Source organism: Centropristis striata, chromosome 20, assembly GCF_030273125.1.
Source record: "Centropristis striata isolate RG_2023a ecotype Rhode Island chromosome 20, C.striata_1.0, whole genome shotgun sequence".
NCBI classification, from domain to species: domain Eukaryota; kingdom Metazoa; phylum Chordata; class Actinopteri; order Perciformes; family Serranidae; genus Centropristis; species Centropristis striata.
The window spans coordinates 17,652,586-17,672,698 of record NC_081536.1 but is presented as its reverse complement, the minus strand read 5'-3'; the positions used below and the strand labels follow the sequence as shown (position 1 = coordinate 17,672,698).

Genomic DNA, 20,113 nt, shown 5'->3' with positions numbered 1-20,113 from the left:
TCTACAGTCATAGGATCAGATTTAACAGAATGGTCTCAGCTGTGGATTGATTGATAGAAATGAGAAAATAGAAAAATAATAAATAAATTCAGTTTACAGACAATACTGAAGGCTGAAATGCCAAATATTTTTGTCCTTGGTCCAGTAAATGCTGGTGAAAATGATTGTGTACAAACATCAGTTTACCCATCAATTATAATCTTATATGTATACTGAGTGCAGCTGAGTCTGTGTAACATTTTTAAAAGCTTTTAAAAACCCACTTGTACAGACTGGCATTTGTGCAATGATTTCTAATGTTTTTACACATATTTTAATTGTGTATTCTATTATCTAAATGCTTGTTCACTGTTTTTGATGATGTTCTGGTATTTTTGTTTTAACTGTTGTATTGCCTCCATGGTAATGTATTTTGTAAAGCACCTTGTAACCGTGGTTTTGAAAGGTGCTAAATAAATAAATAAATAAATAAATATTGGTGGGAGAATTATAATTCCTTAAAGAGCTTGTGAATGAACATCTCAGTGCTTAGACAAAAGGCTTCCCTCAGACACAGACATACATTAAACAGACGGAGCAGCTGAAAAGGGGAACAGTCACATTACTGACATTCCTCTCTTTGGTCACCATGGTGAGATGCGAGACAGCATTAAACTCAAGACGGCATTTAAATACATTTCCCTGTTAGAAACCATACTGGTGGTTGTGTGAGCTGCAGGTGGGCTTTATTTAACTCTCCGGGCAGCCATGAGATCCACAGTATGGTGGAGTTATTTCAGCTAGAATGAGAGGAAGTAAAATGGACGAGGCAAGTAAGGGGAAAGGGAAGAGGCACCTCTGTCACTGTGTTTGGTTCAATTGAGCTCTAAAATCTGAACTACTGAAGTCACATGTTACTTCTACTTCTACTATGTTACTAAGTTTTAATGCCCATTTCTGGGCAGGTAATTGTTCATAGGTAAAAAGAAAAAAGAAAAAAGAAAGGCTTGGATTTTCTTTTAAAATAAAGACTGAAAAAAATATATAATTATATTGATAATGAATAAAATAAAAAAATAAGATGACAAAAAAAGTTTCAATGCCCATTTCTAGACAAGTAACTTTACAAAGGTAAATAAAGAGATAATAATAGTGAAAATAAATACTAAGTAACATAATACTTAATTAAAAATAAACACAAACATAAAAAAAATAATGAAAAAAAAATAAAGAAAAAAGAGAAAAAATGTAATTTTAAAAATTAAAAAATAAATGCATAAAAAATAAAAATAAAGAAAAAAGTAATTGTATGAGGATTTTTTTTTACAATCAAACACCCCCACACACACAATTTTGGATCCTCCTGTCTTTAATACAAAGATGTGATGCATGCACCATGTTTTGTTTCACAACTTTGTGATCAAACACTTGCAATCATGTGTGCAAATTCTTCCAGACAACTCCTCTAGCGAACACAGATTGATCCCTTTCCAAAAGCCCTTAAATTAGACCAAGCACACCAACTTCAGCACCCAGCCAAATTAAACACAATTTATAGAGGAAGAAACGGAGAGAAAGGGAGGCAGGGAGGAATGACTAAGACTGTGGGAGGGAGGCAGGAATAAACAGAGACAGATACAGATTCAGGGAAAGACAGCTAGCAGGAGAAAAATAGGGAAGATAGAAAGCAACGATTCATTTGCTTTACAAGCTTTTGTCTCCTCTTGCAGGAGACATTCAGTGTCTTGAATGTCACTTGACTGTCCAGCCAAGAAAACAGGCCTTTCCTGCCATGTTTTGGTTGGCAGTTCTGCCATTCTGCTCGTACTTGCTCTGTGGCTTTGACAGACTACCAAAGCCTAGCAGGAGACTAACCACAACTTGACCATATGTCAGCGACCATGTGTGTTTGTGTCTGTCAGACATTTCAACAAGAGCAGTAACTAAATTTTTGCTTTTTATTGGGAACACGCAAATTTTACAGCCCTGGAACCGACTTCATAAGAGTGGGTGGAATGAAGTAGTGACACACTCTGGAGTAATTTACAACATGTATAACTAATCAGCAGTCCATTCACATGTGCTCTCCAGTTCTGTTTTATGAGAAATTTTAAAATATAGCATCCAGTAAAAACACAGAGCCCAATATGCTGACAGTGTGAGCTAAATTCTGGCTGGTAGAGTGACTTTATACTTTGCTGAGCTCAAAGAAAAAGCCACACATTCACTCAAAACATCAAAGATACATGATGGGATGGGAGAAAAAGGGTGAGCATTAGATCGTTATACATTACATACACAACATTGTTAATGGTCTGAGGTTGCACAAGCCAGGTGAATTCAGTGAAGTATGTGTGTTTATGCGTGTTTGTGTGGATACCTTGGCGGCAGCGTGTGGGGAAGCTCCCTGATCCAGCAGCAGCAGTGCCACTCTCTGATTATCGTAGTGAGCGGCTACATGCAGTGGAGTTAGCCCACTCTAAAAACCCACACACACATACACACACACACAGGCATGCAACAAAGCACCAGGTTAGAAGATCAATGAAACACAAAAACGCCGGTAAGTAAAATGAGAGAAACAAAACCGACAGAATGTAAAGACATGGCGGGAGATGGATTTTAAACAGTTAGTTGAGGAGACAAGTTAGAGCAGCAAATCCATGCTGAAATTTAGAAGAAGAAGCTAGGGGGAGCACATCTTCGCTGTCAGTGAAATGCACCTCACAAACTTTGCTCCAAATATTTTTTAAATGATTTATTTAGCGCAAGTGTGAGAATTTTTTTCAACCTATAAGGGAACATTTAAAAGAGTACTACACTGATTTAGCACGATTTAGCACAAAAAAGAATGAAAAACTGATGGAGTAGAACTAGAGAAATTATTTATTCCACACTTTCATGTGAAAATTTCACAACTACATTACCCACAATGAACTCAAACTCAAAGGACCAACTGCCTGATTTGAATGTCTTCCGGGCTCTTTCCCTCTCAGACTGGTGGGGTCTAATAATCAGTTTACTAACATTGTCAAAACAGAGGTGTGCAATAATAATCTTATCTTAATGTCTTCTGATTTAATACCACAACGCTATGAATTGTGGGTATTTCCATCAGACAAAGTTTGCAGATATCAAGACTTATGAAACATATACTTAATGATTATCAGAACTTACAGAGACATGCTGCGCAGTCTGTCAGTCTGTGTGTGTGGAGATTGTGATAGGGCCATAGTCTTCAGATCCAACCGATGCTGACTCAAATGACATCACTTGAGGCAATTTATCAAACTTTCTTTGAATAACTCCTTCACATATGCAGTAGTATTGCTCTTTAAACAGACTTTGCTAAGTAAAATCAGTGAAGTGTCCCCTTTATCCTTAATGTTATCAGAATATTTTATAAGCACTTGAATTGGAGATAGTTACATTAATTTGACAGCGATGATGTGACAAGTAATTGCTTGTATTTAAGCAGTAGAAGGAGGGTTAGCAGTATTAGAGTTTTAGCAACAGCAATAGCAGCATGTTGTTAAATCTGCAAAGAAGGTTGTGTTTTCAGTTTGTCTGTTTATCAGCAGGATCATGGAAAAAACTTTGATCAGATTTTCATGGAACTTAGTGAAAGGGTGCAGCAAGGGTCAAAGAAGAACCCATTACATTTTGGAGAAAATCAAATCATGGGCCGATACACAAATTATATTTCACTTTTCTTAACTTTGTAAGAAAGGGCAGGCCATGGCAGAGGACAGTGATCTCTGAGTGCCCTTCTAGTTTCCCCCCTGAAACTTGTTTTAAGGCGCTAAAGTCAGATTCCTGTGTATGTTCACTCTGAGCTACAGCTAAATTGGATGCACACAGCAAACACATTCTCCACCATGATGCTCTCTGAGTGAATGAAATGGCCCAAACATGACAAACATGACAAACACTTGACTTTACAATAAGCAGAATATTTCAGCATAATCTCATGAGCTGTTGTGATGTGTTGTATCAACTGTCCTGCAGAGATGTGAAGAAACCAAATAAGTTATCGTCTTCCTTCTCTGGTGTTATTAAACTTCAATAAATAAAGGCATGATCTGCTTTGTTTTTGACTCAGTGTTTCAGCACGACACCACCAAGCAGTGTGGAAGCATCATTATCATACCTGACTGCCATTATGTTAAACGCTCTCAGATGGTGGCACAGACACACACAACTAGCTAACACTATAATCAGTGCCAGTAGGCCTGTGCTAAGTAAGTGCATCAACATGTGTGTGTGTGTGTGTGTGTGTACAAATGTGTTTGTACAAGGGTGCATGTGGAGGTGGAATGAGTGCATCATCAGGGGAATGTAAGCAAATGTACCCAGAAGGTTTTTTTGCAACAAGACAAGCATCTGTTGGCTGTGTTGTCCTGGGATCAGTCCTAAACCTGCTGTTTCTTTACCACAACTTCCCCCAGCCACCACCACCACCCGTGCCCTTCTGCAGCTCGGAAAATACAACTCAAAACATGTTCTGTTTACTCTCTTAGAGACAGGTTGGATAAGAGCAGGCAACAGAAAGACTTGCAGGATGATAAGTGGTCATAGTATCCAAATTACTTCCTGATTTGAGACATTTGTTGGCATGATCTCACTAGAAAAGTTGGCTTTTCAATTCACAAATGGCTACAAAGCTGCATATGTATATTGTTCTTTGTTATCTTCTACATGCAGCTTCTAATAATCCTATTGGCTGTGTTCCTTAAGCTTCTCTTTTATGTTTGCAGCAGTTTTGAAGGATTATTTAAAACTATAGCTCCAATTCTGGTTCACCTTGCTGTTGTTTGTTTATAACAATGATGCAGATATTTAGAGTTTATACTCCTACCGCCTTCATTTTCTCTGCCCTGTGTAGGAGTGTCATCTCCTGCCTAATGTTTTTTCTGTGCCAGACCCCTCCCTTCACAGACAGCTCATGTTTTCCAACATGAACTCATCTGTGAACACCCTTAAATGCTGTTGTCAAGATTAAGATTCCCTAAAATGTGTTGTGCACCAGTCCTCTCCTCTCCTCTTTTTGCTTTCTCACCTTCCCAGCAGCATCAGGCGCCGCTCTCTTCTGCAGGAGGAGACTGGCCACCTCCATCTTGCCGTACTTTGCTGCCACATGCAGGGGACTGAACCCTTTCTGTTGAACACAAAATAAAAGACATTAACAAAATAAAAGACACTGAAAGGATGGAGTGGATAGAGAGGAGTATTTGAGATGTGTATTTAAACAGGAAGTGAATGTTTGCGTTATTTTAGGATGACCCTTGCTGCCCCAGGGTCAAGCTCCTCTTCATAACAACATAGTTTCTCACATAGATGTAAATAACTCATTGAATTATTGAGCTCAGAGTCCATTTTTTCTGGAACTGGAACATGAACTTACTCTAACAAATATTAGATTTTTTTTACTCAAACTGACATGTGGTGTTTATCAATTCAAGGCCCATTAAGTTGATTAATAAATAATTGTTTCATCCTAATATTAAAATCTCCATTACCTAAAAAGTATTTACATGAAGGTTTTTTCTTTGGGTGACATCAGACACATGAAAAAAGTAATCGATCAACTAAAATATCTGTGAAGAGAAGCTTAACATTGAAAATACATTTTTAAAAGTTAAAATGCATCAACTTTAAAGTGGATTATTATACATTCACAGAATTGAATACTTCAAAACTAGCGATGGCAAAATAAAGATGACAAAATCAGGTGCAATTTTTTTAATAATAATTTAATTTAATTATTTGCAGCCTGCATTAAACTGAATACAGTTAAAAGACTAGTTTAAAGATCTAATGTTCAAACTGTCCAAAGTCCAAACTTCCATATTTAAACATTGAGTCAGTGAGTCTATGTCCATAAATTATACAGTCTATAATTATGACATATCAGGTTTGAAATTTATCTGCTGAAAGCTCCAGTGCGAAATGTGACCAAACGTTTCAAAATCTCAGTTTTTAAAAAATAAAAAGGGTTCTTTCCAGTCTAGCCGATTGCCTGAATTTCCTTTTGCAATGTGATTTTGTCAAAAAATTTGTATTTTCAAAAATCTTGAATCACTGCAACTGTGACAGGTCCATGAGAATACAGTCATGGATGTGCACAAAAAATATTCAGTTCAGTACAGATACAAAAATGAGCGAAAAGCACGATCCCACTGGAGGTAACATCGAGGTACTGCATGTGATACCCTGAGAAAACTAAGCCAGAGGCCTTTATTTCCTCATGTATTCCAGATCTATAAATGGCTGTTGTATAATATGATCATGGTAATCTTGGCTTCCTTCCTGTGTGTATGTGAAGATATTTAAAGACATTAGGTCATATTTTCCTGAGGAATGTGGGACTCCCACAGATTCCCATTCCACGCTCTGAAACACATGACCTCATTTGTGTGATTGGTTGGTTTATTTCGTACAGTACATGCTTAGTTTTAGAGAAGACAGGTTGCTGTATAGAACGTTTTGTTTTAAATGTTATAAAATGTGGACACTTTCATGCTAATTTTGTTTCATAAACATCAAAAATGTTTTTTTTTCATTGTTCACATCCCACAACTTCTCTGTTCCCAGATTCGTATGACATCATTTCTTTGAACAGCTGACTCAGGTGATGTCTCAAAAGAAGTGTGTGTGTGTGTGTGTGTGTGTGTGTGTGTGTGTGAGAGTGTGTGTGAGTGTGTGTGTGTGTGTTTGTGTATGTGTGTGTGTGTGTGTGTGCATGTATGTGTGTGTGAGAGAGAGAGAGAGAGAGAGAGAGAGAGAGAGAGAGAGCATGGCACCATGGGGTTTACCGTTCATTAATCTGTTCCACTGACAGAGGTCACCTTCAGAGGCAGCCCCCAGCAACATACAATCACACACATGCACCAACCAATTCCATAAAGTCGGCTCTAAATCTCTTTTCGACCTTGATCCTTGTAATTAGTCACGCGTGAAACCGCCACCACCAAAAACTGACATCATCTGTCCATGGTCAACCCTTCAGAGGTAAAAAGAATTGTCCTAAATTACTAGGCCAACACTAATACTACCACTGAGCTGAATGTGAACATGGAAATTCATGTGACACAACTTGTTAAAGACTGGTTAAAGGCAATTTATCGGCCTCAGAATTGGAGACTATGAACGCTTTTGTTGAGAGGAAAGACAACAAACTCTAAGACTAACAAACTCTAAGACAAGCACCATTAGAAAGTGGAGCCCACTAGTGGAGACACATGGCACTGGAATAATGAAGATGTTTGTCCTGAGAGGCTTATCTAACAGTAACAAAGGTTCAAGTTAAATCTGGCTGAATGGGACAACTATGCCACATGCTGTTGTGAATTTGTTCCTGCATTGAGCAGTGACGGCAAAAAATCTCAAAGCAAAGGAGAAGAATTAGCGACAAGGTAACATGTCTTTGAATATCTGTGCTCAAAATAACGTTAATTAACTTGAAAAGAATACAAATGTTGAGCTTAGATTGAATTCAGATTGAATTCAAGTGTTGCTTGTTACTTAAAACATGTAATTTATTAGTCATTACTCGTTACTCTTTCCACATACTTTACTAACAATCCCTTATTGTTATATTACTTCTCTGTTAAACCACTTGTGATTGGTAATTGAATGAAGCTTTAAAAAAAGAAAAAGAAAAAAAAAAAAGAAAAGAAAAAATGTCCCTGCTCCAGGGATAATACTTTCCCATGGTTCATGTTACACATGATATGGAAACTACACTATGTAATATTATACACGTGCAGATGAGATGTTTGTTGATATTTGTTTACCTGCCTTCTGCATTTTAGTTACACAATTATTGATCATAAAATGCAGTGAAACAAGTGACAATGACAATGAAAGTGAAAAAAGGGACAATGAAAAAAGGTAATATTTTTTGTATTTTATCCTTGTACAGTTAAGAGAGGAACAGTTTCTATTCTGTTTAATTTGTTTAATTTATATGAATCTCAACCCGCTATATGATCACTGTGTCAATGCATCTTACGGTATAGATGTTGAAAAAAAAATGTAAACATACTCTAATCCCAAAGGCAACAGAGGATTTGCTACTAGACACAGCGTTCAACAAGCCTGACCAGCTCAGGGAGTTTCAATAGACATCTCACTTCAACTCTGTGTGTTTGTGTTTAAAAGACATCCAGCTCCATGACGTCATGCACTGAAATAAGATCCTCCTTCGGACCCACCTTAGTCGAGGAGGACAGCGAGGCTCCGTTATCCAGCAGCATGGCAGCAACATCTTGGTGTCCTTCGCGGGCAGCCAGGTGAAGGGGGGTGTAGCCTGAGGTGGTGGCAGCGTTGGCAGAGGCGCCGCACTGCAGCAGCTGTTGGACAATGTCGACTTTCCCCAGCCGACTGGCGATGTGCAACGCTGTCTGGTCATCCTGCAGAGAGGGAGAAAGTAACATTTGGCTTAGTATTTTATCATTGTTTTGTTTTTCTTTCTCCCCGACACAGTGATTGATAATGAGGCTCAGTGTCCTAACCTTGGACTTGGTCTCCACCTTGGCTCCGTTCTTGAGCAGGTATCGGACTACGTCTGCCTGGCCTGCCCTGGCTGCCATGTGGAGAGATGTCTCCCCTCGCTGGAAGTCACACACAAACGGTTATCAGCGGGAGCTTTTTATATGCAGTAAAGTTCGATCTGAACACTGAACAGATAAAACTTAAGAACAAATTAACCACTCACTACGTTGGTCGTGTTGGGTGATGCTCCGTGGTGCGTCAGTGCATGGACAATGTTCTCGTGCCCCATGAAAGCTGCCACATGGATGGGCGTCAGGCCAGACTGCAGACAAACAAAGACAAGCACTATTGAAGCAAGTCACAACTTATAAAGTGGTGCAGCTCAGAATAGTTAATAGTCAGTGCAGTTTAAAGAAACCCTGTTTGGTGCCAAGTAGTAAAAGTAGTGCTCAGTACCTCAGTGACAGCCTGGATAGACGCTCCATGTTTCAGCAACAGCTCCATCACTTTGACTCTGTTCTTCTTGCAGGCAATGTGAAGTGGTGTGAAACCATTCTGCACACAGAAAGAAAAAAAAAAGAGTTTAAAGCCCACAATCTAATATCTTCACCGTAAGGGATGAACTCTCCACAGTCACAAGACATCTGTGACTGCTATTATTTTGCTAAGGGGAAGCAAATGATCTGCCAGGACATGAATGGCTGGTACAGAAAATGTTAGTTGCAAACCACATGGGTAACGAAGAAACTCTTCTAATCCTTGATTCTTAAAAAGGACTTAATGTGCCTTTATATCCCTCTGTGTGCGTTTCAAATCTATACTTGAGTATTCATCATTCATCATTCCCAGTTATCAGTTTTTCTTTTCTTCTGCTTGACGTATCAATTTCCATCAACTTTATACTCCTTAGTATCTCATTCTTCTTTTAAATCATCACATCAGTGCAGCCAAAGCATATTGGCTGGTTCACTTTGCACCACCTATATGAAACCCATATGAAGTTCCTCTATGACACAGACACACACAATGCATTTCCTTTGTTAATTCAATTATTTATTCCATTATTCTTTATGAATTTCAATTGTTTTTATCCAGAAAATTATTCAAATATTGAACTGAAAACACAAAACATGTGCCTTTCAGGGGACTAGCAACTAACAATATAAATATTAGTTGAGTATCTGCCTTCAGATATTATCAATTATTCTCTTTATATTTTACGTATTTCACAACATGAATTTGTGGCATATGTTCTTATTGTAACCTTTTGTTTTTCATGTTCTGTGTGCTGCTGCTGTCTTGTCAGTACACTTCTGTAAAAAATGTCTAATTAGGGCACTTCTCTTGGTTAGATAAAGTTTCCTTGATGCTTTTGTTCAATACGACTGTTACATTTCACTTTCAGGCCCCGCATCCTGTATCCTGCAGGATGGGAGTTTATTTCACTATTCATCATGTGACTGAGATAGAACAGGAAAAAAGTAAACATAGCAGGTGGGCCAGGAACTATAAAAAACAATATGCACGTTTGTGTATATAAATATGCAGTTCTCATATGAAAAAATGCTATTTACAACAGCTGTTCTGTCATCTTTTTGAAGACTGTGGCTTGATGCCGCATGGTGCCGCCTCTAAAATTCAAATGCAGGGTAAAGGACAATGATCCATGTACCTCACTGACAAAACTTTCAAGCAAGACTCTCACGGGATTGGGATGGGACAGGAGTTTTTTGTGGGACAGGAGTAAAAATCCCCCTACTCCTGTATCACACTCTAATGACCAGTGTATATCCCTACCAGAGCCTTGGCATTCGGGTTGGCCTTCTTGTCCACGATGAGCTTGGCCACCTTGTAGTGACCACAGTGTGCAGCGACGTGCAGCGCTGTCAGGTAGTCATTGGTGACGTCGTCCACCGGCACGTCGTGCTGGAGCAGGAGCTGGACGCAGTTCAGGTGGTCCCCCTGAGTGGCCATGTGCAGCGGCGACAGCCCGTTCTATAGTGTGGGGGAGAGAGGGAAAGACAGAGAGAGGGGGAGAGACAAAGAGAGAAAGAGAGACAAACACACACGCAGACGACACATAGACAGATGGACAGACACACAGATACGGTAAGTTAGGGCGTGGCCAAGCGATGCACAGAAAGACTGTGAAGGAAGTTGTTGAGAAGGTTACAGAAGCATTGTTATAACGAGGTCATTACAACAATGTCTATTTGTTACACTGGTCGTCCTGCGCGGTCAAACTGTAGGGCTACGCAGCGGAGACAGGCTGTTCTGGAGAGGTCGCACAGACGTTATGGAGACAATGCGACAACACTACAGCAACAACAACAGACCTCCTATCTGATTGGTTAACAAATAGCTCTGTGTGCTCAGGAAAACTACAAATATCTGTATTACAATGTAATTTACAGTATTCATTCTGTTTTTCTTAAGTGTAATGTGATCTATTTTATTTTATTTTATTTTATTTTATAGCAGCCACTGAAAAAAAACATGTGTTTGTGACCTTTCTTTCCCATTCTGAGCTAAGCAGCGTCCTGAATTGATTGTCCCAGTAGCTACCTTGGTCTTAGACAGGAAAGGAGCTCCTCGGTCTAGTAGGATTTCTACCACCTGCTCGTGCCCGCTCCTCGCCCCACAGTGAAGAGGTGTCAGACCATCCTGAGGAAGAAGGAAGACAGCAAAGGTGTTGATTAATCACAGGAGGCAAAAAAATCATCTTGCCAGTTTATAGTTTATAAAATGTTTCATTCAATGACTTGTTCCCAATTGGAAATTAGGTTTGAATCAACATTTAGCAACTAACTCAAACAAAGTTGAGATACTGACAGATTTGGAAGGACAATGTATTGTTATTAGATCAATATTGTGGTATGAGACTAGATATTGTCTTCCTTCTCCTGGCTGCAAAACAGTAAAGTCATGTCATTTTATATTAATAACAGTTATGGAGTTTATTTTCCAGCACAAACTTTGCATTTAACCTTGCATGACTGGGGAATCGATGCAAGGTAATGTTTGTGGAAGATGGAGAGGTCTGCCCAAAGAAATTAGGTCTATTTGCCTCCAACAAACCATCATTCTCAGCCCCATGTGGTTCTGAATGTCTTACAGTTCTGAGGAGAACTGGCTCCGTGTTCTCACCTTGGTCTTTGCATCAATTTTGGACCCTCTGTCCAGCAGCAACTTGACCATGTTGCTGTTGCCCCTTTTTGATGCCACATGAAGCGGTGTGATGTCATTCTAAACAACAGAAGGGAAACCAATGTTAGGATTCAACCATCAAAATCAGATAAAAAGCTTATTATTTACACCAAATGATGCACTGGCAATTAAAAGTCTATAATTAAACTGAATTTATTAATTAGATGCATAACATGTACTTTTTAGGCTGTAAATAGATTGTGATGTTTTTATTTATAACTCAAATATAAACCCTATACTCTCCTTATTAAGGCTTCAGAGTCTTTTATTATCAAGCAAACAGCTGTTTCATTGTTAAACCCCATTTATCTCCTTGGCTGTGGTACGACTCTTTGGACCCAACCTGTAATCAGTGTCAGAAAGCAGCACAAACACCAACACTCCCTCACACACTAGACTTAATTATGGGCCACTATCAACTCTGGTTAGCTAGATGTGGAAACAAACACATTTTTAATGATGCCCACTCTTGCATTACAATGTACATATCACAGTAAACAAAAAGCAATCATCATCTGCTTATAAAACATTTCTTTAATTAAGAGTGCAGCCTTGTGAAGTGATGCACCTATTACAGATACTGAGAGGCACATCAGTGAGTGGGACAATTACTTTGCTGTTTATTTAAAGGACAGCATGTTTGTTTCTCCACTTAAAAACATGATAATGATACTCCTTGTTTCGTAGGCATTGTTAGTGTGTAACTTTATAAAACACACACACAGCAGAGTGCAGGTGGAGCTTCAACTTGGTTCAGAGAAAAACACATTACACAACTCCCCTTCAGCGCACCATACTTTTTTATTCAGTAAAATTTTCCTTCATCAGGGTGCTGTCACACAGTTATATGCAGCCCATTAAGCAATCATGTGACTTGTAGATCACCATAAATACATAGGATACAAATCGGCACAAAGCAGCAAATTCTGCACTATTTCAACCTCTTTTACTATATTTAAATGTCTTTATATTTAAAAATATCCAGAACTAATTTCACAGTCAGTTTCAGGTTGATTTAACACATCAAACCATGACCACATTTTCCTATAAAATTCAGATCCACATTTAATCAGTCCACTAGGGGGACAAAAGACTGGTTGCTCTGTATACTAAAACATGGATCAAAAATGTGCCTGGTACTCCGGAACTGAAAAAGTTAAGATAAATTATCAACAAGATAACTTACAAGTATATATGGGTACCTATCCTTAATTTATAATTATAACAAAACAATCTGTGTAATCTGTTTAAACATTTCTATTTATTTCACCTGTCATGTTATTATCTGGGTCATGTGGTGCCCCCCCCCCCATTGGCTGTTGCTGCTATATAAGTGAGGGTACACCTGAAATTACTATTTTCTGTTTGTTAAAAGCCTTGATGAAGACCTAAAGCGTGAAAACATTATTTATTTTCATTTTTCAGTGATTAAGCAACTGTAATAGAGGCTTTTTAAAATCTCCCTCCTCATTGATATTATTTCTTATATTCTGGAGTGCCTGGATTGCCTTTTTCATAATCCTGTGCACTGTCTCCTTTCTCATTAAATCCTCTGGTGGTTAAATTTCCCAATGCTTTACCAGTTCCTACATATTTAAAGAAAAAGACTGGATGATTTCATTTCAAGTTGCTGAGACTTGCACGGACTGCTGATTAATAACATTGAAACAAACCAAACTACTGTTTCTTAGCTGAGTGGGGTCACTGTATCCAGCATATGCAGCATCTGTTTACATTGAATGTTGGTAATACCCCTCCCAAACAGCAGAGGGCAGAATAAACTCACCCGAGCCATGAAGTCCACAGCAGCTCCTCTGTTCAGCAAAAGCGTGGCCACGTTAATGTTACCATAGTGAGCAGCGATGTGGAGGGGGGTGAAGCCACTCTGAGGATCGGAGAAAGGTGTACAGAGAAACACACACATTACATTACAAACAATACAACACACCACACATGTACAGGGAACTTTATAGAAATCTACACAGGCCTATGGTTGACGTACAGACGAGGACACTGTTACACTAACACCTGACTTTCCTCACAGAAAGTCCTTTTTTTACTGAAGCATCAAACATGGGGCCAATGGTATGCTGACAACCAGGAGGGAGGGGGTTTGGATCCAGGATACCATTCGACTTCTATGTGCTTACTCATTACACTATTACACTGGGGAGAGTACAGTTTATGAAAGCTCATGTCTGCCAAGTCATTATGAGGAACTTCCTTGAAATATTGACCTAATATCTGGAAATAATGAAAAACTTTTTCAAAAATAATGAGTTACTTATCTCAAAAGAATAAGTAAATGTCTGAAAATACTAAACACTTAATAATTACTTTAAACATTGAGAAAAATAATGACTTTGTATCTCATAATAGTGAGAGTTTTTTTTTTTTTTTAATTTTCTCATTATTTGGTGATACTAAATCATTATTTGAAGATAAGTAAGTCATTATTTTGAGGATGTTTCTTTCTTTCTTTTTTAGAGTTTTTATTTTCAAATATAACGTCATAATTTTGTCATACTAAGTCATTATTTCAAGAATATTTCTCATAATGACTTACAGGATGTTTGTAAAAAAAAAAAAAAAACTTTTACTGGCAGAAATCAGCTTCCAAAAACAAAATAAGCCTAAATGTTAACACACAACTGCAGTTTGACAGATTTTATATACCGGTAATCTATATCATCTCATTAACAGCATCCTGATACTTTTAGTGTGTAAAAATTCTCCTGCAAATTGACTTAATGTCCATTTGTTATCTTAAATTAAAGCCATTTCCCGCCAAAAAACCCTGGCTTAGAGAGGAACAGCTGTCAAAGCAACAGAAGGACACTGGAAACAATCTGTGCAATGAGCAAATGACTCTCGCATTAAGCTATCTAATCACTGGAATCCCAATTTCAAATAAGCAATAATCCAGCAGAGAGCAGGTGTCTCAGACATGTGTATCCACTCTGCTGATATCTGTCAAAAATCCCAACAAAAAACACTACAACTATAAATAATTTCAAAATGCACCTAAGAATAGACAAGTAAAGTATCCAAAAATTAAATGAACTCTGCAAAAAGTCTGCAAAATCTTCCTTCCATCTTCCATCAGAGTACTGTGTAAATTTGTTTACCACGATGCAGGAGCCTCAGATCAACAAAGCCATTTTTTGGATGAATCATACCAGATAAAGCCAGAAACAATGCCAACCAAAACAGGCACACAGGAGGTGACCACCTGACTTTGGTGTGACGAAGGGGCCCTTTTTACCATAGAAGCAGTGATGAGCTAGCTTTGGTCCCATGCAAAATGCTTTAGGTGCAAGGGTCGAGGATTAGAAGTATTAAAATCAACAGATTAATGGTAAAATTATTATACTAGCTGTCTGTTGCTGGAAGGCTGGGTTCCTTCAATGGGGATTTGGTTGCCATGCAGGTTATGGACAAACCACTGTTTTTCAATGGATGATAACCACTTTTCATGCTAACACTGGTTATCATGTTAATCAGTTTCATGACAGGACTGTCTCAGGACACATTAGTACAACATTTTGTCAACAGTCACAGGGAATTTAAAATAACAGCCGAACCTTTGGACACCATGAAACCATTAGAATCAAGGGAAACCTTGATACCCAAGCCTCCCACCTCAGGATTTACTGAATCAATATTAATGAAACATGCTTTTTTACTCTGACTTTTGTCTACGACAAGTAGAGATATCCACTACATGAATGAGGAGATGGAAGATGAGATTGAGTTAAAATGGGAAAGGGAGAGGGCTGCAGAAACATTACTGCATCAAGTCAGGGGCACTGAAGTGTTTGTTTGTCTGTTTTTTTCAGAGTTTTTATGAGCTGCGATGAAGAGACTAGGTAATGTACAGAGTAGAGGTGTACCTCTGTTGTTCTATTCACCATCATCTACAGAGTCAGGCAAGAGAGGAGAGAACGGGCAGTTAGAGAGCAAAAAACAGAAAAAGGCCTCCACAGACATTGAGTGGAGGAGCAGAGAGAGGGGAGAAGCTCAGCACAAAACAATTTATTGCAAAAAAAGTTTGATTCTGTTGATTTTAAATTTGAGAAAGATATTCTCAAACTAAAATCATATAAGCACATTCAAAAATCCCTGTCTTTGAATATACAGTGACTCTTGTCCTGTTCAGTAAAGTGATTAAACATATACAAACAAAAGTGTACTGCTTCTTTCCCCTTCCTGCCAAAAAAGAACATTAAAAGCAATTCAACCAAGAGAGAAACAAAAAAGCTGCAAGACTGCAACTGATACAGAAAACCAAAAAGCATCAATAATCAAAGAAACAATTAAATAATTAAAGAGATTAACAAAATAAAAACAAAGCAACCAGCTGAAGACCTGGGACTGAGACAGGCTGCATCAGCGTCGTCTCTCACCTTGGACTCGACGTCCGCGTTGTGGTCGTTCTGTAGGAGCAGGGCCGCGGCCTTGGTGTCGTCCTTGCGGGCAGCGATGTGCAGGGCAGGTAGGCGTACCTTGCCCTTTGTATCGTTCTCCAGCAGCAGGGAGACCACCTGGTCATGGCCCTGCTGGAGGGCCACCGCCAAAGGAGTGAAGCCATCCTGCGTACGAAGAGAGAGAGGGGGGTCACTGGGAGCTGTGGGGAAGGTGCAATGCACTACTGGTGACGGAGCTGATGTAATAAGGAAGGTGTGACTGGATGGATATGAGCAGGTGAGGAGCATTCTCATGGAGAGATTCAATATTACATTTAGCTGAATTACTATTTATGCTGCAGGCCAAGAGTAAAGCAATGCAATTCCCCAGAGTCGTAAAGAAGTTTCTATAAAAGGTGTAATGCAGGTGTTCTTAATGGTCCAATGAGTTCCTTTTGTTTTATTGGACAAATCTTCTTTACAGTGTACATTTGGTACTTTGGAATAGATAAAACTAGATTTGGTTGTGAATGTGTGTCAAGAAAATGAAACTAAAATGCTTAATTGATGGGAATCCCGAGGGACGCAGTAATATGTTTCAACGTTCTCAACTCAACCTGCAAACACCATTTTGTTTGAGAAACGTTTCTTTGTTTGCTTATCTTTTGTTGCTGTACATTTGCAAGTAGTATTTTTTACTTACTTACTTGTTTAAAATAGTAGAAATGATGACCATAATGTTTTAAAAAATAAGAAAAAGCCAGAGATTTCCTTATGACTGTACCCAAAAGTTTCATTTTTTATATTTATGTTGCCACAATCAAATTTTGGGGTTCCGCCTTGTTCTTTGTAGGGGGGCCAGGGCTCTCCAAATCCATGATTTAATTAGACGTACCATTTTAAGGTCACAATTTGATACATTTCTATCTATTCAATTTCTGTCTATTTCTATTGAAACATTTTATTAAGCACTGAAGGCTATGCAATTGTAAGTTTTGATTGATAAAGATCACTAGACCATTGGTTTTATGCCCTGAAACTTGTCTGTTATTTTCATTTTCAGATCCTTTTTTTTTTAGAAGGTAGGCTACATGGTATCAAGTGTGATATGACACCCTAAGACTTTGTGGTCATTTCGTAAAAACAAATAAAAAAAGAATAATCTGGAAAAACTTAAAATGTAGAGGTTCAATCGTTGGACAGTCTGACCTTCTTGGAGCATTTAGGAGAGTTAATCATAACTTAATAGCCCATATGTTAAACAGATGTAGAGATTACTGCACACATTCTCTGCATTCTCAAGCCTCCTCACCATATAGGACAGTAATGTAAGTTACATAATGAGATAATGGGGTGGAAAAGGCTGACATCTATCTCCTACACACATAACCCTTATGATGCATAATTCAGCTGAAAGCTCCCTGCAACAGCAGAGCGTTCCTGCAAACTTCACAGTGTATGAGCCTGTATTTATATTTATATCATGTTAACATGAGCTGTATGCACATGGGCAAACGTATTTATGTGTATGTGTATGCATGTTCAACCACGTAGCCCATAGAAGTAAGTCATTGGATTGTTGATGGGCTTAGGGATTCCATTAGCCCCATCAGCTATTTATCCCCGTATGTGCACATGCTCTTTGGTGCACACGTGTGGTGACTGGTAAGTATGTGTGTGTATGGGTTCCACAGGCTGAGCAACGTAAATCAGAGCAGTAACAGCAGCAGCAGCCGTGGAGGAGAGGCAGCGAGCGGAGCGGACCTCATCTGTGACCCACTCAAGGTCACTCTGCCTCCACCACCATACACTACCAATCAATGAAGCTCTGCCTAGTCCCTCATGAGGAGATGAGGAGGGAGGGAGGGAGGGGGAGAAGGGGGAGGCAGAGGAGGAGGGCGGAAAGACAGAGAATGAGACAGAGAGGACAGAAAGAAAAGAGAGGACAGGGAGACGGAGAAACAGACGGAGACACAGGCAGATGCAGAGTGAGTGGGGTCGGGGTGATAAAAGGGAGGAGAGGGAGGAAACAGGATGAGAGGAGATGAAGGTGGTTAGTACAACAGATGTAAAGACCACACATTACCGAGGCAGAGAAAATGCATGGAGACATACTGTAAAGGTGTGAATGTAGAGAGGTGAACACAGGACTGGCACACATACACACACACACACAAAACAAACAAACACACTCACACACACAGACACACACACACACACACACACACATACACACATACACACACATACACACACACACACACACACACACACACACATGTACAGTACCTCAGTGGCCATACTCTGGCTGGCGTTGTTCTCCAGAAGAAACCGTACCACCTCCAGGTGATTCTCCTGGGCGGCCATGTACAGAGGAGTGAAGCCATTCTGCAAAACACACATGCACATTTACAAATAGGCTTAGCTTTAACTTGGCTTCCACTTCTGCCTCAAAATAATTGATGTTTTTTTGTTGTCAGCTCTATTAGATGCGGTTTTGGGTGTGCTTTTCAATGGAGCACTGCAGACTTTTTCCTCTACTTTGCATACAACCCTAAAAAAAATGGGATGCTGTGTAAAACGTAAATAAAAATAAAATGCATCAACTTCAGCATTCAGAGTGCATATTTACAAAAACAAAGGTTTAGCAGTTTGAACATGAAATATGTTGTCTTTGCACAGATTTCAACTTAATATCCCTCAATACAGCATCATAACAATACACTGAATGTAATTTTCAATGTCCACATAGGCTTTTAATGATGACGCACTCTTTAGAAACAAATCTGTCAAGTCAACAATCAAAGAAAGCATCATGAAAGTCAAAATGAAAGTCAATTTTTTGAGAAGTACAGTCTTGATGACACTTTTAGTATACTATTCAATTATATAAATGTAATCCACAATCTTGAGAGTACTGAGTTTTTCCCCCTTGGATTGGTTTCTTTTAATGAGGAGAAAAAATCCAAGTGAACCGAAATGCAGCATTACAGTCCACATGAGAATGTTTGCTCCACTTGCACTGCTCCCAAAAGTGTCTGGGACAGGAGCAAGAAAGTAAATACAGGAAGAAGGTGCTGTGTTCTGGACTAGTGCATATCTGTGAGAGAAACACAGAATGCAGTAGTCCACAACACAGCACCATCTTCCTGTATTTACTTAGACAGTATCTGGCAGTTGAGTCAGACCAAGGTCGGATCAAGGGCAGAGATCTTGAAAAGGGTGTTGATGTGATTATTATAGTTCACACCAGAGTGCAATAACTGTGTTCACACATGCTAAAATGAACTGCACCAAGTGGAAAAAAACAAAACAAAGTGTGATTAAACTGGACTAAAAACACTGGTGTAAAAACGCTCTTTTGAGTTGATATTGGCTGTTTCAAGGTTTAATCAGACCAGAGAGAAAGAATGTGTTTGAAGTCTCTTCTCACCTTGATCTGATAGAGTTAAAAGTAAAATGCAAAGACATCAGTTTCCTAGAGAGTCAGAGGCCTAGTTGGCGTGATGCCAGATTGTGTCAGTGAGGATCGTTCCACTGAGTGATTCCCCTCAGTGTCAGAGACTTCATGATACAGTATCATCCAAACAAAAGGTGTGCATCGCAGCAGTGTAATTACATCTAAGTTGGTTCAGGTCCTAACAGGATCTTACTGTCTTTTTGACATTGCACATGTGTGTGTGTGTGTGTGTTGAGTATATCCCACCTGAGATTGTGCGTTGACATTGGCTCCATTTGTGACGAGCTCTTTGACCACTTCCGTTTGGCCAGCCAGCGAGGCTATGTGCAGAGCAGTGTTTCCTTTCTGGATTACAGGGAACAACCACAGGAATGTGTGTTAAGCTCGGACCCACCTGTCCCGCCGTACTGCCTGTGTGTGACTGTTTGTCACTACAGTCTGTATATATCCATGTCAGTAACCATGTGCAACAGTGAATCCCCTCAAGCCAAACACACTTTGTACCTCTGGCATTCCAGCTCTGGCATCTCCCTTGCTACGCTGCCAACAATGTGTCACTTCCGAT

The 20,113-nt window shown here is 39.2% G+C and overlaps 1 protein-coding gene across 2 annotated transcripts in view; it reads right to left on the bottom strand.

Annotated features, from left to right (window-relative positions):
- Positions 1 to 20,113, bottom strand: part of ank3a (ankyrin 3a) — a 149,013-nt gene that overhangs the window by 50,221 nt on the left and 78,679 nt on the right. Inside the window, exons 4-17 of one of the 2 annotated variants that reach the window (XM_059359181.1) lie at positions 19,795 to 19,893; positions 18,378 to 18,476; positions 16,089 to 16,274; positions 15,576 to 15,599; positions 13,469 to 13,567; positions 11,623 to 11,721; positions 11,041 to 11,139; positions 10,273 to 10,470; positions 8,932 to 9,030; positions 8,699 to 8,797; positions 8,496 to 8,594; positions 8,196 to 8,393; positions 5,039 to 5,137; positions 2,360 to 2,458 (exon numbers count right to left, since the gene is read on the bottom strand). In XM_059359181.1, the coding sequence (XP_059215164.1) occupies positions 2,360 to 2,458; positions 5,039 to 5,137; positions 8,196 to 8,393; positions 8,496 to 8,594; positions 8,699 to 8,797; positions 8,932 to 9,030; positions 10,273 to 10,470; positions 11,041 to 11,139; positions 11,623 to 11,721; positions 13,469 to 13,567; positions 15,576 to 15,599; positions 16,089 to 16,274; positions 18,378 to 18,476; positions 19,795 to 19,893 (1,596 nt within the window). The remainder of the gene's footprint in view (positions 1 to 2,359; positions 2,459 to 5,038; positions 5,138 to 8,195; positions 8,394 to 8,495; positions 8,595 to 8,698; positions 8,798 to 8,931; positions 9,031 to 10,272; positions 10,471 to 11,040; positions 11,140 to 11,622; positions 11,722 to 13,468; positions 13,568 to 15,575; positions 15,600 to 16,088; positions 16,275 to 18,377; positions 18,477 to 19,794; positions 19,894 to 20,113) is intronic. The other variant, XM_059359182.1, reaches the window with a different exon arrangement.